The sequence below is a fragment of the Plutella xylostella genome, chromosome 8 (assembly GCF_932276165.1).
Source record: "Plutella xylostella chromosome 8, ilPluXylo3.1, whole genome shotgun sequence".
Taxonomy (NCBI): Eukaryota; Metazoa; Arthropoda; class Insecta; order Lepidoptera; family Plutellidae; genus Plutella; species Plutella xylostella.
The window spans coordinates 9,780,099-9,805,564 of NC_063988.1; the positions used below are offsets into that span (position 1 = coordinate 9,780,099).

The 25,466-nt window shown below is 37.3% G+C and overlaps 1 protein-coding gene, 2 long non-coding RNA genes and 1 other non-coding gene across 4 annotated transcripts; 3 read left to right on the forward strand and 1 right to left on the reverse strand.

The window, feature by feature from the left end:
- Positions 1-1,403: 1,403 nt before the first annotated feature.
- On the forward strand, positions 1,404-12,016 carry LOC105389362 (glycoprotein-N-acetylgalactosamine 3-beta-galactosyltransferase 1). Its single transcript, XM_048622422.1, has 8 exons — positions 1,404-1,563; positions 3,580-3,777; positions 5,110-5,330; positions 5,882-6,020; positions 8,285-8,381; positions 9,038-9,164; positions 10,406-10,560; positions 10,882-12,016. The coding sequence occupies exons 2-8, from the start codon at positions 3,614-3,616 to the stop codon at positions 11,104-11,106; spliced, it is 1,128 nt and encodes a 375-aa protein (XP_048478379.1). The 5' UTR covers positions 1,404-1,563; positions 3,580-3,613; the 3' UTR covers positions 11,107-12,016.
- Positions 12,017-12,847: 831 nt separating this feature from the next.
- LOC119693040 lies at positions 12,848-18,368 on the reverse strand. Its single transcript, XR_007266527.1, has 2 exons — positions 17,753-18,368; positions 12,848-13,502 (listed from the first exon to the last, which is right to left on the reverse strand). It is a non-coding gene; the product is annotated as an uncharacterized LOC119693040 (transcript).
- A 1,692-nt stretch (positions 18,369-20,060) lies between these two features.
- LOC125488841 lies at positions 20,061-21,371 on the forward strand. Its single transcript, XR_007266529.1, has 2 exons — positions 20,061-20,754; positions 21,000-21,371. It is a non-coding gene; the product is annotated as an uncharacterized LOC125488841 (long non-coding RNA).
- Positions 21,372-24,452: 3,081 nt separating this feature from the next.
- On the forward strand, positions 24,453-24,901 carry LOC125488842. Its single transcript, XR_007266530.1, has 2 exons — positions 24,453-24,484; positions 24,754-24,901. It is a non-coding gene; the product is annotated as an uncharacterized LOC125488842 (long non-coding RNA).
- Positions 24,902-25,466: the final 565 nt, after the last annotated feature.

A 25,466-nucleotide genomic window follows, 5' to 3' on the forward strand; every position in this document is an offset into this window, starting at 1 on the left:
TGGCCGTCGCTAAACACAGAATAAATATTGGATTGGTCTATGTTTAACAACGAAATATTCTTCTGAGGGTGTAGATGGGCTTACGCAGGAATAAGTACTTTGTAACGGGAAGGGCTCACGCGACTCAGCACGATTTACTTATTATGTTATTTATTCTTATCAATAATACTTATGGTCAATGCCGTAAGAAAGAGAGTTCTTCCATATTATTTTGATACAGTATTCTAAGCCCCAAGAATACTGTCAATCAAATGTCATTATTTAATACCCCATTTACACTCTCGCACGAGTGGCGAGGCGAGCGACAAGGCGAGGGGCGAGGCGCGAGTGTGAACAGACGCTCGTGGCTCGCCTCCTCGCTCGCCTCGCCACTCGCGGCGCTCGCGTCCGGAGCGGTTTTTGGGGCACGAGTCAAAGGAGCTCGCGTCGCACGCGAGCGGGTGTTTACACTCTCGCGTCCGCTTCATTCTGGCTTCTACATCGTGCCGCGCAGGTTGTGTTCGTCGTCGTATAATTATAAAGTAGTGTTTTTTCCTCAGTTGTATAATAGATTGGTCGCAAGACGAAACATTTAATTTCATATAAGTAAATATTTCAATAAAATAATACTAATAAAAAAACACTAAAACGTAAGAAATAAAAGCAGTACTTACCTGCTTAGATATATTAGTACTGTCACATAGAATAGGTCTAAACCATGTCTAAACCTTAAATTATTTCTTACGTTTTAGTGGTTTTTTGAAGTCGTTTTTTTATCATTATTTTATTTTAATACTTATTTATACTTAGTTTATTTGCAATAATTGACAATCAAAATAAAGAAGCAAATGATACCTATAAGTCCTACTAGTCAGTAGTAAGTAAACACGAAGTAGTTGCTATATACCTACCTACCGTTGAGAAGTTCCCTTGACTACCTTCCGTTTCCATCATCAGATCAGCTCAAGGTCACCATCATATTTTTTTTAATGTTAAAAATATAGGTATGTACCTATGTACTTTCTAAATTTCATTAACTACAATCGGTTAATAGGTACCCAACATGGAAATTCATAGCCTGTTTTTAACCCTTTACCCACCCTTGGAGGTGGAATCAAAATTTGAAAAAAATACATAAAAAAAAGAATTTTCAAAATCGGTCCATAAACGGCGAAGTAATCGGTGATCATACATAAATTCTTTATTGTTGCGGCTAAAACTTCGACGTTCTCCATCGTTGCTAGCTCAAAGACAACTGAACTCTGCACGAGAGTGTAAACACCCACTCGCGTCGCACGCGAGTGGGTGTTTACATTCGCGCCTCCGCACGAGTGACGAGGCGAGCGAGGAGGCGAGGGCCGAGGCGAGAGTGTAAATGGGGTATAAGACAACTTTTAATCTGTGATGTAAAGTAAACCACCACTGTCAAAAAATTTGCGAATTTGTGAGTTGTTTGTTGCAAAGTGTTTTATTTTTACTCTATTTAAATACGCATAAACCTTTATTGGTGAACTTTCTTGAATGGAGATAATTTAAACAGCCGCAATAGTTAGGGTTGACAAGCAATTTAAATCCGAAATGACTGTAAGTTACCTTAATTTTACTGTCTCTCTTCCACTGGATTGGTTTCTATTAACTAAACAACAACCTAACTACCGATATTCTTATCAGTTTCCTCCTGTTACACACTGTACCTAATCGGTTTCCTGTTTGATGTAATAATACAAAATTATATAGTCGTAGGCTAGTGGTTATGTTGAATACAATATTGGTTTTAGTTAATTTTACTCAGATTGTACTTACTTATTGAAAAAAAACAGAACAGCTTGAAAGTTTCAGGATTTTTTGGTTTTACTTGGAGATTTTTAAGGACTTAAAGGTAGAAATTACCTATCTCACAAAGTTTTAAAATTTAAAATAGTTTTTTACAGTTTGTTACTGCTCTGTCAGACAGACCATAGAAGTAAATTAACTAACTTTATAGATTAGCCGGCCCCGTATGATGTGCCTTAGTGCAACCAACTGTTTTCCCAAAAATAGTATATTTTTTTCCCCAAAAAGAGATTTATATGTTTGGCATAATGCCATTTGTGTCTGTGAGATATCAAGAAAGTTATATTCTACTTTGTAAAAGATGATGCAGAGGATCTCCCTCGCAGTGCAGTGAGGTAATGCTGCCAGCGTGATGGGAACCTTTGGGTTGGGTGCGTCCTGGGGCAGGCTATTTGTATAATATTTAATTATGTTTTTCTATGTCTTCTATGCAAAATAATCATTTAAATACTTATTTTTGACCAGCTTTCTAATAGTAAAATCTCTCTATCTCAATTGGGTATAATATACATAGGTATATGTGAAGGTAATAAACCATTCTTAAACCTACTTTGAGTAACATAATAAAAAATATTAAGTACTTAATAATGATTAAAAACTTTAACTAACCATGAATATTTGATCATCAAAATATTAAATGCAATCAATTATAATCTCTATTGTTTAGAACAATAAAAAAAAATCAGTTTAATTTTATTCCTATATTTATATAGCCACTCCATCTACTATTGTTTATAAAATCATAATTATCACTTAAATTTGAAATTAGTCACATTCACACTTAAAATTTCTTGAATACTATACAGCAAACTTGAATTTGAATGCCACGAGGCCATGAGACATCATGCCATTTATTATAAAATTTACACCCACACAATTTTCATCTCACCCCATGATTGTACCTACATTACTAGCACAAAAATATATTTGAAAGTGTTATATTATTTATATTAAATTGTAAAGAAAAAAAGGAACATTGGTCCTGTAACAAAAGTTGTTCAGGTGTGTCGAGTACATGGACCCGATTACAGCAAAGCCACTGATGAAATTTCACTCTGCATACATAGGAACCATACTTATATTACATTCAGGTTCCCAATAAGTATTGCCTTAAATTAAAATTAGTATATATGTAAGTATAGTATTCGCAATAAAGAACACCATTTCTTGTGGATTTTTTTAACAATCTTAGCAAATATCTGTGGTGTTGGTGAAGGTATTCAGCTTTTCTATTATCTTTATTCCAGCTGTTTAAATGTCCCTGTTTATTTAATGTAACCGCGATGTCTGCAAGTGTTTTAACATAGGAAGTATTTTTTAGGTACGTAAATATAGGAGGCAAATATCTGATGGACCAATATGCCCTAAAAATATGACATCTGTGTCCTAAAATTTATGAACTTTTAATCCTAATGCCAATGAAAAATGGGACACTATTAATCAGAAAACAACTGTTTAAACAAAAGCTACATTTACGTATTTGATTTACCTATTCAAAATGCGTAGTTTTACGTGAATAGAAATTTCAGTTAAGAGGGTCACTTCAGCTTTGCGGCTCCATATATCGGGCCGCTGAGCTAACCGCGACTCTATCCCTTCTACTTAGAGCCAGCCATACGTAACCTGAACAAGTCTTAAACATATCGCTCCATAAATTCAAAAACAGCTGCTGAACCAATACTAAAGATCGCGACCCATGATCAACAAACGTAGTAGGTAACTAGGTACATATTTACGTGCCTGAAAAAGATTTCGGTACTTCTTCAGTAGTGTACGTGCGTTCGCGACGCTAGCACGAGCCATGGCCGGGCGGGTGGCGTACACTCCGCTAGCGCAGGCCGACAGTCGGGTGGCGGGGCGGAAATTCGTGCTAACACTGGTTATCGGGATCTCGGCTGGATTCAGCTTCGCCTATATCCTACTAACGTCCACCGGCCTTAGGGGCCTGTCGCAGGCGCTGCCCAGGTAACCTAGGACCTAGATGTAGACCTAGGTCTTCGCATGGTTTGGTTGCATGCGCATGATTCACTTCACGTGTTTGTGCTAATTGACTGCGCTTTTGTGAGCTTTTTAGATTGTGCTTTGTGGTGTGTTGTTTTGTTTGTTTGTTTATCGTTTTTCAGAGATGCTGTATGTGCTTAATTAGGTACTTAATGGTTAAACTCGATTTTTTTAAATTTATTTTGGTCAGTATTTTGACTTTTTGGTAAGATACATGTATGAAACATGTTGGCTTTACTTTACCTATAGTCATGCTAATTTCATGAGTCCTAATTTTATTCATATAAGAACAAGAAAAAAATGTAACTACAACAATAATTGTATGAATGTGTAAAACCGATTTTCGGAATAACTGAAGGCATCTTGTCCAACATCATAAATCGGCCATCACGATATTATTATGAAGGTACCCAGTATGTTACTTTTCAATAATAAGGTAGGTAGGTATATGCCAAATTCCTTAACTAAATACCAAACTAACTATTAGCAAAAATATTTTTGCCTTCCAAAAACATAAACTTAGTAGGTAAGTAATAAGTATCTGTGATTTATAGTCACCTTGTTTTATGTATAAATAAGTAGGTCAGCAATGGTTCTTGATGTACTATTAGGTACTTAAATAAATTAAAAGTTTTTTTTTGTTTTTGCATTTCTTTTATATTAAGTATCCTTTATCGTTAAAATTGTTATAAAATATGTAAATGAAATCTTCGAACACTATATCTATGGTACCTATCGACAACGACTTTAAGTACCAAATTGTTATATCGTAACTATTCATTATTTAACGAGTTTATTTATCTTTCATTATAAACTTATCAATTAATGAGCTGCAAATGCCCCCCAACATTTTGTAGGTACCTAGAGCTTATTTGTCTCGTAGCAAACATTTAACTAGCAAATTCTTATCTACGTTGTACAGCATAGTTTTATTTTATGCTTACAATTTACAATCGAATTATCCCTTTGAGATTGGTTTTCTGGAAAGATAAGCACGTGATTTAAATGAAATAGCTAAGTAGATACTTTTTAATAGATAATTTTCTCTAAATATTTTGCTGCTTGTCTAAAATCCCGTCTATAGTTCATAGCCAGAGAATCGTGCGGCTTTTTCTGTTTACGCTTACAACTTTTAGAGCTAAAGGCAAAACGCAAAGTCATTATTACCGTGTCGCCCTATATTACCTACCATCATAAGGGACACCAGACAAAAACCTCCATCGATCCATAAAACCTACCAATGCATGCTCCACAAACCTCATCAGTACCATCCTAACCCATATCCTAATTTTTTAGACCAAGCGCGCAACAGAAGTTCATAAAAGTGGACACGCACAGCGCAGACGAGCCAGCTCACAAAGATGAGGACAGGTCGGTGGCAGACGCCCTGGCTCAGAGGGTCAGGGTGCTGTGCTGGGTGATGACGCATCCCAAGAACCACCAGGCTAAAGCGGCTCATGTTAAGGCGACTTGGGGGAAGCGGTGCAATATATTGCTGTTTATGAGCACAGAAGAAGGTAAGGGATTGTTCATATTAGCTTCTTCTTAGCTTGTCGGTGGCAAACACTAGAGCTGGTAAAGGGCTCGTCACCATGGTGTAAGGTTCCGTCCGATAAGTTTTGCAGTCCCTGACTCGCCAAGGTGCGGCTGAAGTATATAATGCTTCTCATTAATACAGGCTATTCTATAGCCTAGCTATGAGAGCAGACGCTACGGCAACAGTCTACCAATTATGTATTTTCATCCAAATCCTAGCCATAAGAACGTTACTGTAATCACTTTACTTCGAATAAATAAATTTATTATTATTATTATTTATTATTTATATAAGGTCAAGAGTCGATACGTCACTCAGAGAGGATTTTGTTGACATAACAAGAAGGTTGTTTAACTATCTAACATGGTGGTACTCCAGCCCACTAGGCCCAGGGTACCCAATAGGTTGTCGGTGATGGTTGGATTACAAATGCCGATGACAGCTTGTTCAATCAGATCTTCTACCCTGCCCTCTCCGACATCATACGACAATAAACTGTACCCACTGAATGAAATGAATTTTGTCTCCCAGACCCGTCGCTGCCCTCAATAAAGCTGCCAGTCCAAGAGGATCGCAACCACCTGTGGGCCAAGACCAAGGAGGCTTTCCGCTACGTGTACGAGCACCACCGCCGCGACGCCGACTGGTTCCTCAAGGCTGATGATGACACGTGAGTCACGGGCGCAGATTAACAATGTGCGAAGTAGATGGAGTGTCAGTGCAAAAACAAAGCAATAAAATTTACCGCGTTTTGTTTACTGTCGTTTTAAGTTCAAGCTAATGACTACCATTGTACCATATGAATAAAGTCGCAAATATTCAAACTGAACTCATTCAAAATAAGAGCTCAGATAGAAGTGGGATGTTATTTTGACGGGACGTTTCTTTTGCACTGACTCTCTATCTTTGTAGGTATATCGTTAATCTATAAGGTTACGGGTGTTACCGATGAATGTGTATTAGACTAGGCTTGTCAACTTATAGATAAGACATAAATACAACAGACATATACAAAAACGTTTATCTACGCAGAGTAAAATCGCCTAATCTTGACTGGCAAATCCAAAATCCAAAAATCTAAAGCATTAGAAGTTTTCGGTCACCTACTGTTTAAACTGAAACTGAAGAAACTAATTACAAACTTGGTAATTAAATTGAAAGCTAAATAAATGTATTGCCCTTTTATTTGTGTGATTTTAGACCGTGAAAATTTTGATTGTGTATTCAGGTGCTAACATTACAGTATAAATTATAAATATTTGACGCAAATATCGACAAATCTTTCAGTTCTTGCGCAGGAGTCGATTACAAAATCATTTTCAGTTAAGTATTCGGATGTTTTTGAATTATGGATGAGTTGAAAATGCTAACAAGCTCTCTTTGTTCTTCATCTCGAGAAAATAACTGATTCGATACCCACATTGTTTACGCATTTCAAATCGCCTTCGTCTGTCCTTCAGTGTAGCGAGCATAGGATTCGATACTATTTTCGAATCTACACGAAGAGTCACTTTTACCAAACGCTAAACGTAATTAAATCAAATTTTAAATACATTTTGTACTGACAGACGTATGACAGGCTACTAAATACGTTTAGCGTTTGGTGATGTTCCACCTAACATATGGAAAAAACAAATGTCACTTTTGGAACTAACTTTGCCTTACATTTTGACAGTGACAGTTGACGATACGCAACGTTAACGGAGGATCGAAACTTGTGCTCACGACTCAGGGGGTCACTCTACATTACGAAAAAAATTGTTTCGAAGCGCTGTGGCGCTAACCAAAAACAAAGCAAACAAACACTCACACCTTGTACTAATGTACTCCCTTGCGGGGTAGGCAGAGATGCATTGCTGCAGCTACTTTTCGCCAGTGTTATTTTAGTCCCAATGTAATAGGGGGCGCCCGCCATTTTACGGGCACATCCAAGACCAGAGAACAAATATCTGTGTTTAAACAAATATCTGCCCCAGCCGGGAATCGAACCCGGGACCTTCGGCTCAGTAGTCAGGGTCACTAACCACTACGCCATTCGGCTGTCTAACCATGACTCTATATGGATGTTCTAAACTTATAGTTTGCGTGTCAGCTTCCATTCGCTTGTCTTTTGTGAAGCTGAAGTAACCCAATAACCATGCTGTGACGTTAGACAAATCGACATAAGTTTGAATTTAGTGTGTATGTGTTACAAGGACTGATTGTTTGGAACTGAATGCGATAATTAATAATGGGGCAGTTTGACTGAAACAGAACTGAAAGCCTTGTCGAAATTAAGTAAATTAGGCATAAGTACGTAGGTAGGTTGTTTATCATTTTACGGAATAGTCGAATACATATTTTTGTAGAGAAATACAGAATAATTAACCTATCTACTGTATATATCTACGTTATTGTAAGGACAATGGACTTGTGTCAGTAACTGCCAGTTTCTATATCTCTATCTATCCATAACTGGTAGTTACTTTCATACGATTTTGACAGATTGATACTTTTGATAATGTCAAAATTGTATGAAAGTAACTACCAGTTATGGATAGATAGAGATATAGAAACTGGCAGTAAGATAGATGAGTTTGTTTGAGAAGTGTTGGCTGAAATTAAGTTTGTCTGGTGTTGGCACTTGTTTCTATGAAAAAATTGGGCTTATTGGACTAAGTTCCAATTTCTCCATTCTCGGTTAGAGCATAACCAGGGAGTAGAGGTTAACTTTTGACATATCTTTCGTGAATTTTATATGGAGATTAAGTTTAATTTATAAATCTCCATTATTGCCTGAGAAATTGGCACTTACTCATGCAGTTTAGTTAGCCAAGTCAGGGTTTAACGTAAAGGATAAACACACATACTCACAAACTTTGGCATTTATAATATTAGTATGATTATCTGTATTTTACTTGCTCACCAATAATAATATTATTGTTTACGTTGTAGATTCGTGGTGGTGGAGAACCTGCGCTACATGCTGTCTGCGTACAGCAGCAGCGACCTCATCTACTTCGGCTGCCGGTTCAAGCCCTTCTCACCACAGGTATATGAATACATAAAATAAATATGAGATTAATGTGAACAGTCAGTAGAAGAGATATATTATCCACCCCCAGTGCTTTCATTTTCATATTGTGAAGATATATGTGGTGGTTTGTAGGTGTAGGTATCCTAACTAATATTATAAATGCGAAAGTAACTGTGTCTGTCTGTCTGTCTGTTACTCTTTCACGCCAAAACTACTGAACGGATTTGAATGAAATTTGGTATAAGTACATGTGGTCTAGACACTGAGAAAGAACATAGGCTACTTTTTATCCCGGAATTCCCACGGGAAAACTTTATAAGGCGAAGCGAAGCTCGCGGGAACAGCTATATAGAATAAAGAGTTTTAATTTTATTCATTTCCTATTTCGTTGGATGATACATAACCAATCAATTATATTTATAAACAGGGAAACCCATGTGTTATTTTACAATGACGCGTTTGTTAGGCATGCGTCACTCGAGGAGGATTATTTTCTATTACTATATTCTGAGAGGGGGCGAAGTTCCTGTACCTACATGGCTCTCTCAACCTTGCTCAGCAAGCCTAAACTGTAGCAGCAAGAACAACAGCAAGTGTGTTGCAAAAGATGAGACTGGCGCTCTGTTTTCATTTCCATAAAAAAAACATATATTTCTTCCTCATCCCCCCAGGGCTACATGAGCGGCGGCGCGGGCTACGTCCTCAGCCGCGCGGCGCTGGACAGCTTCATCAACCGCGCGCTGCCGGCGCCCACCCTGTGCAAGAGCAGCGGCACGGGCGCGGAGGACGTCGAGATAGGTAAGAGAATATTCTATTTATTCTATTTTATTATCTGTGGGGGTGAAAGTACCTGCACCTGGCTCTCTCGAGTGGAAACTTTGTGTATATCCCCAAGGTCTAAACTGCCTTCCTAAGCTTGGACCATTTCCCACCATGCTGGTCCACTGCGGGTTGGTGGGTTCACATATCTAGATGTGCTTAATCTAGATATGCAGGTTTCCCCTCGATGTTTTCCTTCACCGTAAGAGCGATGGTATACATTGTACTTAAATTCAAAGAACTCGTTGGTATATAATATGTCAGCGCCGGGATTGGAACCCGCATCTCTTGCGCGAGGAGCGGGCGCTCACCCGACTGAGCTACCACCGCTCCAGGTGAGTGAATGAACGAATGAGTGAGTGATTGACATCGGATAGCAGCTTCATCAACAAGACACCTTCGCGGAGGACGTCGAGATAGGTGAGCAAATGAACGAATGAATAATGGAGTGACCTTACATACAACCAAGAAAAAAAGTCTTAGGAGTTTTAATTGTGTATATGTGTTTTATTTTAGCTGTACCTATTTCATCAAAATAAGTTCAGTTTATTGTCAGGCAACTTGATTTTATCAAAAAGTAGGTAGTAACTTTAACTATGATAGTAGGTAATTACAGAAAGTGCTTGTTATTTTTATCAAACTACAGCCTTAAAACGATCAATTAAGTTTAACGATACAATGAGATTTGGCTTTTATTGCTTCCATGATTGCTCTTATTCGTAAAATGTGGCGTAATACTAAGCTAAGTTTCTTCTTTATTTTTGTCAAGATTTGTCTTCCTTCATAATATCATACTACTTAAGAGGCCACAGGATGCACGAAAAGAGCCTCGTTGGATGACGTATCACTGGTTTCTTATAATAATAATAAATGCTAATCTAGAAAATAATAAAGAAAGAAACCTTAATCTAAGTTGCTCAGAGTTGCCAATCTTTTCACCACGAGGGTTAACCCTAGTCTATATTTTGTTACTTAATAATATAGCACTCATATAGCATGACCAGTGAGCCATATGACAGCTTATGTCAAACCGCTACATTTTGTGGGATTTTTTCCGTTTTCAAGGGGAAACGAACTTTATTTACCAGGCATAAGCATGTGTCAATAAAACTTCTTAGAACTCGTGCATATTTTACAAATTATAGCTTTTATTTTTTATATTTGACACCGCCAGGTGATAAGAATAAGAAGGCTAACAAATCGTATGCCATCTCTTTCAGGCAAGTGCCTGGACAAGATAGGAGTGAAGGCGATGGACTCTCGGGATTCGTTCGGCCGCGGCCGGTTCTTCCCGTTCCAAGTGAGGGACCATCTGTTCCCGAATAGGGACGACTCTTTCTGGTATAGGAAGTACATGTTCTACGTTAGCGATGAGGTGAGTTGAATTATGTGTATTATACAGGGTAAAGATGATAAGAGGTACTTAATAATATCAAAGAACTATCACTAGACTAAATAGATGCTGTTCAATCATCATCAGCCCGTAATCCTTCACTGCTGGAGATAGGTCTCTCTCAAAGACTTTGTCCTCGGCCTTCCTTATTCAGTCGCTACAGGTTGCTGAGTGAATTAAGATATTTAATTGTAACGAAAAATACCGCGCGACTAGTGGCGCCATCTGCAAAAGACTCTCCCAATATAACAAATTCCACCTGACTGCACATTAAATAATAACAACTTATCAACTAATTTCCAGGGCCTAGACTGCTGTTCGGACTACGCCGTCTCATTCCACTACGTGCCTCCGGAACAGATGTATGTCCTGGACTATCTCATATACCACCTGCGTCCCTACGGCATCAGCCACACGCACCGCGCCGCGTCAACCAACCTCCTTGATGTACAGGCTGAAAACAATAACTCCACAGACTTGAACAGAATAGAGGAAAAAATTAACACCATAGAGAATGATAAGAGATGAGGAATTTGGCGGGATTGGGTAAATTAGGTTATTATTGTAAATAGGTTAGGTTTGAAAGTTTTTTTTTGCGTGGATTGTCTGTATATTGGGGGTGATGATTTGAATAAGTATAGTGTTTGAGGCTTTTATTGACGAAAATGAGGCATTTCTTTTCGATTAGCTCAAAAAATTGGTTCCTTTTTAATTATCAATCTGATTAGCCCTTCCGATGTTGCCATTTAATAAAAATAATAATATGTAACACTGAGTGCAATATAGAAAGGCATTTATACAAAAATATACATAATTTTAAGTTGATTTAAGTAGGTAAGTACTTGTAAGTTTAATGTTAAGACATGTGATATGTATAGAATATATCTAAGGATAATTCTAAGTATCCCAAACACCAGCATTCTATTAAGATTACAAAAAAAAACATATTTTATTTCAATACAAATATACTTACTTAATTTATATGATATTCCAAAAGGAATAAATTCATGATAAAACAAAATGATCTGATCACAATAAATAGGCAAATGTTAGGTTTATCTTATATTTAGTTCTAGTCCATTTCTCATTTATGAAAAAATATCGTGCTCATAATAAAATAATTTTTTATAGGTTTTTTAATAAGTTAGGTAATTTTAGTTAAATTAATTACGTTATGTAATTTTTCTAGTCTTAAGTTAGCCAAAAATATATAATTTACCAAAAAACTAAGTAGAACGTCAAACCAAAGACAATGTAGTAAGTATACCTACTTTAAAAGTAGAGTAAATTATTGTTTAACAAAAACTATAGGTACTTGTGACTTGTGTATGTTTCGTAAAACCATGTAAAACTTTGTTATCTATAAACTATAGTTAAATTTTTTTTAAAAACTTTTAAACCTTTACTTATAACTTTATTATATTACTTGCTTGCTGGCCTTGGTCTTCTATTTTATGCTATACTAGCTGTTCCCCCGCGCTTCTTTTCGCCTTAAAAAGTTTTCCCGTGGGAATTCCGGGATAAAACGTAGCCTATGTTCTTTCCCAAGATCTAGACCATATGTATACCAAATTTCATTCAAATCCGTTCAGTAGTTTTAGCGTGAAAGAGTAACAGACAGACAGACACAGTTACTTTGGCCTGGGTCTCCTATTTACGCCGCAGGTCGCGTCCTGCGTCACGCCGTAGGCCGCGTCACGATGCTCACTATAGAAATGTACTGATGCGGTCTCCCTCACACGCTGACGTTTGGCGCGTAGATGTAGTGAGCATCGTGACGCGGCCTACGGCGTGACGCTGGATGCGACCTGCGGCGTAAATAGGAGACCCAGGCCTTTCGCATTTATAATATTAGTTAGGATGCGGCGTCAACTTTGGCGTAAATGTTTCGATCAACGTCTGGACGCCAGGAACAACATCAGCGGTCAATCATAAACTATACGCGAATGTCGACGTCCTATTCACAAAGTAGAAGTCAAACAGTGCTTGTGTGTGGTCGTGGGGTATTAAAATGGATATAAATTCAACACTTTTAAAGGCTGTTTCCAGATCTTGATTATGAAGCACTTAAAAGACAACAATACTTAATTGAATATTTACGTGTTAATCAAGAACAATTCAAACATATCGTAGAACTAGTGCGGGAATCTATAACAAAAAATGCCATCAAAAAGGCAGCCTAGGCCAATATCACCTAAAGAAAAAGTTGCTGTCACACTGAGTAAACAAGTAACCCTGTATTAGAGTAAAATAAACACACACGTAATTGTTTTTAGATACTCAACTTATAATACTTATACCAAACAGTCAAATTAAAAATCGAATATTAAATAATTATTTTGACCCTTTTCTCAAGTTAAAATAATCACTATCCCAAGCATGTTCAGGCATAGGAGTTCCTGTTGAAGACAGTTCTATTTCTATATCGGTTATTAACTGACAAACTTTTGCTCTAATGATAGCTTGTTCACGCGGCGGGAAAGTTTCTACCACTTCAGCCATTGACTCAAAAAACTTTTTGGTTGCCGACGGAGGTTGAACTTGCGGTTGTTTCTGTGTATTGTTTACAACGGTCTTTAGTAAATTTAGTCTTTGAGTTTCTTGTAATTTACTTTGCTTTCGTTTCTTGGATCTTGATGGATGGATGGCTGATGTGGATGGTCCTGGAGGTGGCTCATCAGTGTCATCTACGTTTACCTGTGCCGGTATGTTTTCGGCCTTAACCTCTGTAACAGTTGTCATCAAAATGTCTCCATCAAAATCAATGCCTGTCTGTGAATCATTTACGGCATCTGATAAGAATGACATCAGATTTATATATTGCCAAGTACAATTTAATCTTGCTGAACCTGTGCCGCTACCCTCTTTTATCTTTTTATTGTACTGGTCTCGAAGACTTTTCCACCTGGTTTTGCAATCTGCAACTAAACAGAATACTCATTATACATAAACATTACAGTTTTCTAGTTTGTTTCAAATCTTGGATGTTATCTATCTATGTATGTATTGTATTAAATCTATCGTCGAGTTAGCACCCATAACTGAAGTTGTATAATAATTTATTTTCCAGATATCTGGCCACTGGAGAATCACAACGATCACTAGCGTTCCAGTTCCGTATATCGCACAATTATTTATCATTGATCATCAAAACAACTTTGAAAGCAATGTGCTAAGTTCTTGTTCCTATATATTTGCCAAATCTTACAGCAGATATTTTAAAGCAATCAGCGGAAGGATTCCTTTCGAAATGGAATTTTCCATGCTGTGCAGCAATAGATGGTAAACATGTCCAAATAAGAAATATTCCTAATTCTGGATCTTTATACCATACCTAACTATAAGAATTATTTCTCTATTGTTCTGCTGGCAGTTACAGACCCAGACTGCAAATTCCTGTGCGTGGACTTTGGTTGGTATGGAAAAGAAAGTGATAATGGAATATTTGGCGAATCACACATAGGCCAGCAAGTACTCAATGGAACTTTTCCATTTCCACCAGACACTCGATTACCTGGCACGGATATATTTTTAAGTACCTCAATTTAGTGTTGGTGATGGTGGATTTAAGTTAATTCCACGTCTTATGAAACCTTTCTCAATTGCTCAGAGCATAGAAGATAGTGAGAAAAGACAATTTAACTACAGATTGAGCAGAGCTCGACGTAACTACTGTCGAAAGCGCGTTTGGCATTTTGGCTATTTTCAGAGTTTTTTTTTCACCAATACATTTGGACTCAGATACAATTGACTACCTTATATTGGCGGCATGTTGTCTGCATACCTAATACCTATGTTGATAAAAAACAAACGTGCATCTAGTAACAACTACAGCGACAGTGACTGACAGTAATTGTAGCATTACCATCTGAAAATATTCGACCACTCAGGCGAGCGGGGGGCACGGGCACTGACATTACGTCAGCAGTAAATACCTATTCGAAATGAACTGACTGAAGACATATATTTGCTCACCACAAGGACGGTTAACTTGGCAAAATAACTATTAAATAACAATATAATAGGGAATATGCACATATTTTTTATATTCTTATTAAATAGTTTTACATCGCTTTATTATAGTAAAAAAAAATCTACGCCAAAAAAGTAATTTCAGTAATTTTAAAGAGAGTTAAAAATTTATAACCGACTCGTCCACTATAGACGCCTAAAACTTTGTATGAAGAGGTGTGACGTCATCACGTTCGTTTCACAGCTCAGAATAATGACTCTCGCTAGTCGCGCCGACGCTGCGTGTTTTGAAACTATACAAGGCCAGAACGCACCCATAGTGTACTAGCACTGTATAGTTTCAAGTGAAAAAAATAAATATTTTACTTGAAAATATACACGATTTGTGCGTACTAATCACGTATACTTTCAAGTTGGGATTTACTGAATCGTACTTGAAACTATACATTGCTATTACGCATATTGCTTGATTGGCGTACTTGTCGATAAGACTAGCTTAATGACGCCGTCGGCAATATTAAAGTGCATTTAACAGCGCATCAAAATATTATAACCAACTAAAATAGTAAATTTTGATCAAATTTTAAATTTAATGGTTCAAAAAAATTAGGGTCATTTGGTGTTGACTTTTTGCTACTTGGACTTATTCATTGCTCGTGAGTGTAGTAGGTATGTAGTAGAGATGCCACGAATATTCGGCAACTATTCGGTATTCGGCCTATTCGGCCAGTTTTTTCTAGTGTTGCCACGAATAGTGAATTGGCCGAATACCGAATATTCGGCGACGCTGCCGGCCGAAGCGCCGAATATTCGGCCGCCGAATATTCGGCGCTACAACCTGTTTTTTTGTTCCTGGAACTGCTTTGAAGAAGTCGCTACAGATTATATGAGAAGTGCTAATTATTAGGAGGCCGAATGCTGTGGCAAACGAGTTGAATTTTTATTTGATAATAGTTCACCTTGATCGGATGGCCGATCCTTACAAGTGGTGGTCAGCAAACAAAAAACAATACCCAAACCTTTTGAAATTTGCAAAAACTTATCTTTCTTCACCTGGAAGTAGCGTTTATAGTGAGAGGTTATTTTCTGAGGATGGTTACAATGAAAAGATTGAAAAGCGCAATCGTGGGCTACCAAAAAATGCTGAAATGCTCGTTTTTATCCAGCACAACTTACTACTGAATAATTTTAAGTACTAAAATGTTGTGATTTGGAAATAAATACACAATTTTCATTAAAATAACAAGTCATTTTTTACATGATTTACTATTCGGTATTCGGCCCGAATAGTACGCACTATTCGGCCGAATACCGAATACTGAAAAAACTGGCCGAATAGGCCGAATATTCGTGGCATCTGTAGTTTTTTCACTATTCGGTATTCGGCCGAATAGTGCGTACTATTCGGGCCGAATACCGAATAGTAAATCATGTAAAAATTTACTTGTCATTTTAATCAAAATTGTGTATTTATTTCCAAATCACAACATTTTAGTACTTAAAATGAATCAGTAGTAAGTTGTGCTGGATAAAAACGAGCATTTCAGCATTTTTTGGTAGCCCACGATTCCGCTTTCCGCTCATAAAATAACCTCTCACTATAAACGCTTCTTCCAGGTGAAGAAAGATAAGTTTTTGCAAATTTCAAAAGGTTCGGGTATTGTTTTATGTTTGCTGACCACCACTTGTAAGGATCGGCCATCCGATCGAGGCGAACTATTATCAAATAAAAATTCAACTCGTTTGCCACAGCATTCTGCCTCCTAATAATCAGCATTTCTCATATGTACCTATAATCTGTAGCAACTTCTTCAAAGCAGTTCCAGGAACAAAAAAAACAGGTTGTAGCGCCGAATATTCGGCGGCCGAATATTCGGCGCTTCGGCCGGCAGCGTCGCCGAATATTCGGTATTCGGTATTCGGCCAATTCACTATTCGTGGCAACACTAGTATGTAGGTAGGTAGGACACACACACACAAACACATACACACACACATACATACACACACGCGCACACAGACACCCACACACTGGTTATAAAATTAATTTAAATTATTATTTGATTTTGTGTTCTATTTTTGTTTATTTACCAGTAAGGCCCTAATCTGGAAGAGAACTGTCTTCTGAAATACAGATTTATATCTAGTTCGGAAAACAGTGCTCAATATACCTACTTTGTACGTATGTTTTTGGTGAAATAAATAAATCTTTAAATCTTTTTTTTTTTAATCTTTTTTAAATAGACATATTTTTCATCAAGTTTTGAATTCACCGTAATTGTCTTTTATGAATTGTTCTACCTTCTTATGAGATAATTTTTACTATTAACAACAGTTTTACAGTTTAATATCAATTTACTTTTTAACTTACGGTGTAAACAAAAAACACGTTACGAAATTAATGCCAAGTGCGGAATGATGATGCAATGTTTAGAAAGCAATAGACTTATTACTATTTCGCATGAAAGAAAGAGAGAGCAACAAATTCAAAAGGGCTACCTGGTAACTAATCACGTATAGTTTCAAGTGCTCGCATTGCCGCTTGGCGCTTGAAAATATACAGTTTGTTGCAAAATTGCTATACTAAGCCGAAACCTACATGTGCAGCATGGTATATCTAAGCCTGAAACTGAAATCAGAATTCGAAAATTCGCAAAAAAAAAAAAAAAACATTTTCCATAGTAAAAAGTCACGTCACCAACAAAGTTTCTATGGAAAATGTTTTTTACACGATTAGTACGCAGTGGTAACTGCTGCAGTATATTTTCAAGCCATAATTTTGGCCCAACTTACTTGAAAATATACGCGATTAGTGCGTAATGGCCTTGTATACTTTCAAGTAAATCATGGCACCATTTTAATTTGAAAATATACGCGAGCAGTCCCAACCTCTGCGTTCTGGCCTTGTATAGTTTCAAAACACGCGCCGACGCTCAGTTCTATGGGCATAGATTATCCTGAGATTGACATGTAGTCACATCCGCTCTAAGAAAATCCGTCACGTTTCAAAGAATTAAATGTTACCGAAGTTTTTTTATACTTTTCAACAATTATTAAATTTACTCGCTCAAAAATGAATTGTACTTAATCAAAAATATTGATGGAGGCATAATTCTGAAATAACAAAGTTTATTAAAAACAAAATTTGACCTTTATTTGAATCACGTGCATATTCCCTATTGTAAAACATGTACAAACTTACCTGGCAATCCGACAATTTCGCTAATTTGCTCCCAACATTTGTGTTTATAAATATAATTTTTATATTCCTTGTCACTTTTATTGAACAGTGCATTATAACATTTAACTGATTCAATCAATAACTCATCCTTTTCTACATTAAAATTCGACATTTTGTACTGACGCCAAACACAACGTTCACGCTCCAATGCTTCGAAATGACTAGAGACGTGGTGACGTGGCGCACGGCGTATGGACGCAGCCTACGGCATTTACGCGCCAACGTCGCGTCGGCGTGTGAGTGAGGGAGACCGCATCAGTACATTTCTATAGTGAAGTGAGCATCGATCGTATCGACGCGGCCTACGGGGCGTGGCGCTGGATGCGACCTACGACGGCGTAAATGGCCGTGCGCCGCGTCTCTACTCTAGTCATTTCGTGATTTCGAAGCATTCGAGCATGAACGTTGTGTTTGGCGGCAGCGGCAGTACAAAATGCACGGCACCACACACAAGCACTGTTTGACTTCTACTTTGTGAATAGGACGTCGACATTCGCGTATAGTTTATGATTGACCGCTGACGTTGTTCCTGGCGTCCAGACGTTGATCGAAACGTTTACGCCAAAGTCGGACGCCGCATATAGCATACTCGTAAAATAGGAGACCAAGGCCTTAACTATGCCGATATTTTTTACCACATGACAACTTTCCCCAATAGAAATTTAAAATAATTTAGTTTATTTTGGTTTTTATTGTATGTATTGTATGCCTATGGACTTGTTTCCGGCAAATAAAATGATTTTAAAAAAACATCAAAGAAACAAACCGATTTCTTTATCACCCCTTTACTACGTACTAACTACGTTGGTTACTTTGATGTCTACGTAGGTAGAATCGTCGGATAGGACGAGGAGGCCATCATCAGGTAGAATATTGTGGTTTGTGTTCTCTTAACCTTTAACTGCCGACCTACCCGTCTCACAGACGGCCTCGTTTTTATTTTGGCAATATTTTTTCACCCGAAGCGTTACCAAGGTTCCGCCCCTCAGTACCCTCCTCCCCCCGCGTGATCTACTTGCTGTAGGCGTCCCGCTCACGGCGCGTGCACAGGTGCTTTATGCGGAGCTCGAGACGTCTCACAGACGTAAGTACGGTGTTTATGTTCCAAACTTGATACGTCTCTTGGTCGTCACCACGTTGTAAATGCATGTACTACCTTAGTGTCTTGAGGTCGTCACATCGTAATTAACATATGTTTTTTTCCTACGGAATGTCTGAAAGTGGTAGTTCAGGGTCAAAAAAGAGGACACTACCTAGTGATTATAACAATCAGGCAATTTATAATCATAGGAAACTGAGAGAAAGGAGACAGGACGTGCGAGGCGATGAAATATCAGACCACCGCGAGAACTACGTTGTTCCATTGAACCAGTTATTGGTCCTACAGATATGCCCTCACCGCCTCCTGCCCGAGCATAAGCTCAAGAATAGCTGAGTATTCGGAAGACCTGTGCAATTTGTCCAAGTCTACTAAAAAAAAGCACAAAAAAATCATGTTGTCTCTGGAAGAAACTCATGTGCCTTACATTTTGCCTACAAATATGCAATAGCTGCAAGCCATAAATATGCTAACTTGATTGAGTGTCAGTTTTTTATTTCGTTAAGTTTTTGTGCTGATTCTTTTTTATTTTACTTTATTAGTTATAAAAGAGTAAAATTATATAAAAAAATCTACTGATATGTGTATAAATAAAAAAATATATATGTCTAATAAAAGTTCCTAAAAATGTTCAAATAAAACTTGGGGTCTCATCAATACAGGCTGATTTCTTGTTAAATTAACTAATTGTTTTACTGACTATCCATATATTATAAGCCATTTAACTATAGTATTTTTATGGGTGGTTATAAATTAAATAAAACGAATACTTTATTTTTAAATGATTTTTCAAATATCTACGTCTCTCAGACGTAACCTCGTTGTTAGTGGCGCGTTTAGGCCACGTCGGCAGTTAAAGGTTAAGCATCACTTATACTTGTACTCTGTATATTATAACTGTATAAAAATGGCATATTTGCTGTTCATAAATACCTGCTAAATACAATGCATGATTAATGAAAATGTAATTAGCCAAAAAATAAGTTAAAAACTGTGAATAAAAAGTTGGTGGTAATAAAGGTGTTTTTTTTAAAGATCTTTTTGGTGGATAATAGAGTTCTGTTATTACTATCGGAGGTTGTTATTAATTCAGATTACAGATCACAGATCGACCACAAAGTAAGGCCTGAGGTCGATCTGTGACGTGCATGGACTTTGTATTATAACAGCACGGCTAGTATGGCCATAATAAGACAACATGTGAAGTGACTGATTAAATTGAGTCACTTTTTGATATCAGTCTTAAATGTTAGCATAGGGTGTACATGGGACTCGTTTTATTTATGTGATTTGGCATTAGTCCCAGTGACACTGTAACTTTTCTGCTCTGTGCAAATAAGTTTTTCAAATGTTATTTTTTTCCGAAAATCTCTCATTTGTGGTAGTTGTTTGTATTGTCTATGGTTTTTTGACAATTAAAATGTCACCAAACGTCAAACTTGAAGAAAATTTTGACTCTTTGGTGCTTTCGAGAGTTTCGAGTGTATTATTTTGGTAATATTACTTTGCTTTGCGCTACCCCATGGATTCATATTGCCTCATTAAACTACTTTATTGAGTTTCTTGGACATCGTCTCATCAAATGATATACGACCAAGCTTGCTCCCGACCAAGCACGCTCAGATTCCTTGGGAGCTCCTGCTATCGGCAGCCGTCGATGCATCGGATCCCTGAGACGAAGAACAAAAACAGCATGCCACCTGACTGATGACCCACCCACTGTCTACCCGGACCCAGGAGCTAGAAGGCCTTGAGAAAAAAGCCCGGGCAGGATCCTGACGGGCGCAGAATATCATCTACGATGCTTGTCCCACGGCCTGACTGAATAATATTTATATAATCAATGGAAGGAAAAAAACAGTAGGTAAGTGCCAGTACCTGTGACATGTTATTATAATTGGGCATATGCACACAAAACAACTCAAAAAACTTTTTTCACATGGCACTACTTGGTTGGCTAGGCCTAAACCCTTCCTTCATTGGAAGGAAACCCCTACCCCAGCAGTGGGGACGTGATGGGTTATGATTATGATGAAGAGGACAATAGGAGTCATAATATTAGTTCATAAGTATTACTAAAATCTAATGAAACATTTTTGTTTGTTACAGAACATTGAAATTGGCTTGTAGGCAAGACGGAAGATGGTCAAAACCGGTCAGAAATTGATGCCCTAGACACGGTTGGAGAGCTCTTGTTGGCAGAAACCACCTGAATGGTGAATGGTGGTGCTGAATGATGGTCAGATGACATTAGCAACCTTGTGGTGAAACAATGAACTGGAGCGGCACCGAACTGAAAAAGTTGAAAAACTTGGCATACATACTATGAGACCCATTTGATGACTGATATAAGCAAAGTTCAGACTGATTATTGTGATAGTTGATAACTAAGAATACCTAATATGCTTTTATGGTGTGTGAAATAGTATACTTTTTATAATTTATTAATTAAAAGTTTAATAAATGTTTTACTTACCTAAAGAAAATATTTCATTTTTATAACCATTTAAAATAGTTGTAAGTAAATGCTAGCATACCCACTTATTTTTTTATAGTTAGTGTGTAGTTGATAAATAATAAAGCCTGACTAGGGTTTGTCACTGTAGTGAAAGGATTAGTCGCTGACTACCCGGTGTGCCGGATGTATTCAATGTACAGTTTATATGATTTACACTTCATGAACTCCACATTTAGCATTCAAACTATTCAATTAGCCACTTCATCTCAGTTAGTGTGTTGTTCACGTGTTGTTGATAAATCATAAAGCCTGACTAGGGTTTGTCGCTGTGGTGGAGGATTAGAATGAGTCGCTGACTGCCCGGTGTGCCAGATGTATTCAATGTACAGTTTATATTATTTACATTTCGTGAACTCTATATTTAGCATTCAAACTATTCAATTAGCCACTTTATTACCTACATACTTTGACGTGAATAGGCAAACTTAAAGTATAAGTATGGGAGACAACTGAAAATCTGTGGTTTGTTCCTAAGGGCAAACATATGCGCTGAGTTGCTTCCCTTTTGGTCTGCTTCAACACACACTTTTCGCCTCTTAATTTAAGTGTACAAATGTTTAAGTGGAACAAATTAATGTCTATCTATCTAACTTATTAGCACATGTCAGCGACAGCATTTGCATCCACATCTCTTCCGTGAGGGGCGGGCGCTTACCCGTCTGAGCTAACACCGCTACATATACATAAGTAATATGATATATAATTTTAGTCAAATAAAAAGAGGATGTGTGTTTTGACAAATGTTGTTTTTAAAGCATTTTCAACGGGTTATTAGAGTCCCGGATCATCCTCCCTATAAGTATTATAGTAATTTTCCTTTCCTGCATCTCTTCTTGTAGAGCAAGGATGAAATTAACAAAAACTAAACAAATAATAATTTGTGTCACATGTTATCACCACCTTCGAATTTGAGTGATAAAATGCTACCTAAACAAATGTCAAACTGAGACATGTGCGGACAAATTGGTACAGTGCCACAAACTTATCTGTTCCGGTGAGAGCGAACTAAATTGATCCATATCTCATTACTTACTAATGAATTGTATATTATAAAAGATTAGATGGGTTTATTAACACCGCAAGAGCGAATTAACAATACGAGCTAACTTAAAATCTTATAGAATTAAGAAATATTAAACATTTATGTGAGCTGTCACCGGAACAGATAAGTTTGTGGCACTGTACACACATGTTAGGAAATAAGACAAATCTTCCAATCTCGCTGTCAAAATTGTAACTCACATCTTGTAGTGATTATTTCGTGTTGGCCATGTTAGCGTTTGTGAGGACAACTGGTATCACACAATTTGTTGCAACTAGCTGTCATTTATATCTTGTCGCAGCCATACTGTGCTACGCGTGCAGGACTGAGTACTGCCAAAATTTTAATTACTAATACCCCATTTACACTCTCGCACGAGTGGCGAGGCGAGCGACAAGGCGAGGGGCGAGGCGCGAGTGTGAACAGACGCTCGTGGCTCGCCTCCTCGCTCGCCTCGCCACTCGCGGCGCTCGCGTCCGGAGCGGTTTTTGGGGCACGAGTCAAAGGAGCTCGCGTCGAGCTCGCGTCGCACGCGAGCGGGTGTTTACACTCTCGCGTCCGCTTCATTCAGGCTTCTACATCGTGCCGCGCAGGTTGTGTTCGTCGTTGTATAATTATAACGTAGTGTTTTTTCCTCAGTTGTATAATGGATTGGTCGCAAGACGAAACATTTAATTTCATATAAGTAAATATTTCAATAAAATAATAATAATAAAAAAACACTAAAACGTAAGAAATAAAAGCAGTACTTACCTGCTTAGATATATTAGTACTGTCACATAGAATAGGTCTAAACCATGTCTAAACCTTAAATTATTTCTTACGTTTTAGTGGTTTTTTGAAGTCGTTTTTTTTATCATTATTTTATTTTATTACTTATTTATACTTAGTTTATTTGCAATAATTGACAATCAAAATTAAGAAGCAAATGATACCTATAAGTCCTACTAGTCAGTAGTAAACACGAAGTAGTTGCTATATACCTACCGTTGAGGAGTTCCCTTGACTACCTTCCGTTTCCATCATCAGATCAGCTCAAGGTCACCATCATATTTTTTATAATGTTAAAAATATAGGTAAGTACCTATGTACTTTCTAAATTTCATTAACTACAATCGGTTAATAGGTACCCAAAATGGAAATTCATAGCCTGTTCTTAACCCTTTACCCACCCTTGGAGGTGGAATCAAAATTTGAAAAAAATGGGACCACATGGGATCTCAACCCAATACATAAAAAAAAGAATTTTCAAAATCGGTCCATAAACGGCGAAGCAATCGGTGATCATACATAAATTCTTTATTGTTGCGGCTAAAACTTCGACGTCCTCCATCGTTGCTAGCTCAAAGACAACTGAACTCTGCACGAGAGTGTAAACACCCACTCGCGTCGCACGCGAGTGGGTGTTTACATTCGCGCCTCCGCACGAGTGACGAGGCGAGCGAGGAGGCGAGGGCCGAGGCGAGAGTGTAAATGGGGTATTAAACACATCGTAAGTTGTTGTAATAAGATTCAATTTGGCAATCAACGTTTCAAGAGCCAAAACGAGCCGAGCGAGATAGCTAGATTAGAGGCCGTTTGTCCCTTACTAACGCTTGCCATCCCAAAAAAAAACGTGATAGTTGGTAGAAAATATTTGATTTGATTTGAATTGAAAATGTTAGATTTTTATTTCAAACAATGATTTAATTATCATACAAACTCTGAGCATAACTTATAATTAAATAATAACTTTAAACTTACTAATAAGATTAAAGTTATTATTTAATAAGTTATTATTTTGTATCGTACCTCATAATAATTATGTTAAACCTGTCATTATTTCAAACACTTGGTAGTATTCTTTTTAGTACCTCATGCCAACCCTTTCATCTGTCATGGCGGTTTGTTTTGAATTTATTTGTTGTTGTCTTGTCATACCTAGTTATTTTTGCAAATTACTAAGTTTCATTGAAGAAATTGAGAAAAAGTGCTGCGTACAAGTTTGTAAAAATGAATCGTGTCGTGTGGTGGTTGCGGCATATTATTTCACAGGTAAGCCGAGAAAGGTAATATTAGATTTATAACAAATAGGGTAACCATGCGGTATGACAATCTATTGGGGCTACGAGCTACCACACAAAATAACAAAATTTTATTCGATTGTCCACGCATATCTCCGAAACTATTGCTCCGGATGCAACCATGTTATTAGGGTTCCATACCCAAAGGGTGCCAAAGGAACCCTATTACCTAGCTTCCACTGTCTGCCCGTCTGTCTTTCAATGTGCCATGACTAATTATATATTTTATTTCTTTGTCAGATTTCCCAAGAATGAAGATAAGAAAAAAATATGGCCAGCCATCCAGATGTTGTTCCGGTGTCACAATAGATCATCATCATCCAGTTCAATGTAATGAAGAACCACACATGAGTTCCAGTTGTGAAGGCATTAGCTAATTCATATTTAAATTTTAACATACCTATTCCATAATGGAAAATCTAATTCCTTAAAGAATTTAGGCAGTAAGATTTTACCTCCGGCAGAATTTTATAAAACAATATTGTTTAGCCATGTTTAGTAATAACAAAAATAATTTCAATAAATACAGTGTCTTTTATTTTAATTTGTCATAATCTACTATATCCCATTCCACGGGGAAAGACATTTGATAAGTCAAAGTCAATATATAAATACAAACAAAAATTAGCCTTATTCGAATGTAATAAGGGTTCTGTCAGATGTCTTTCCCCGTGGAATGGGATATAAACTATCGCCGTCCTTGATAATCACAAAATAATTTCATTTGTCATAGACAGCATCCCGAAGATATATATCTCCGATATATGCAACTCCGAAGAGTGACTAAGATTTTGTAGACCTACGGTAGCGATTGTTTAGTAGAATTATCCATAAATTGTCTACCTATAAAGCAAAAATTTTTTTTTTTTGCTCCCAATTTTTGATCACTGTAATAATTATATTACTACAACAAGTCCCCAAAGTCCCACGTAACACAAATTTCGTGGTCACCT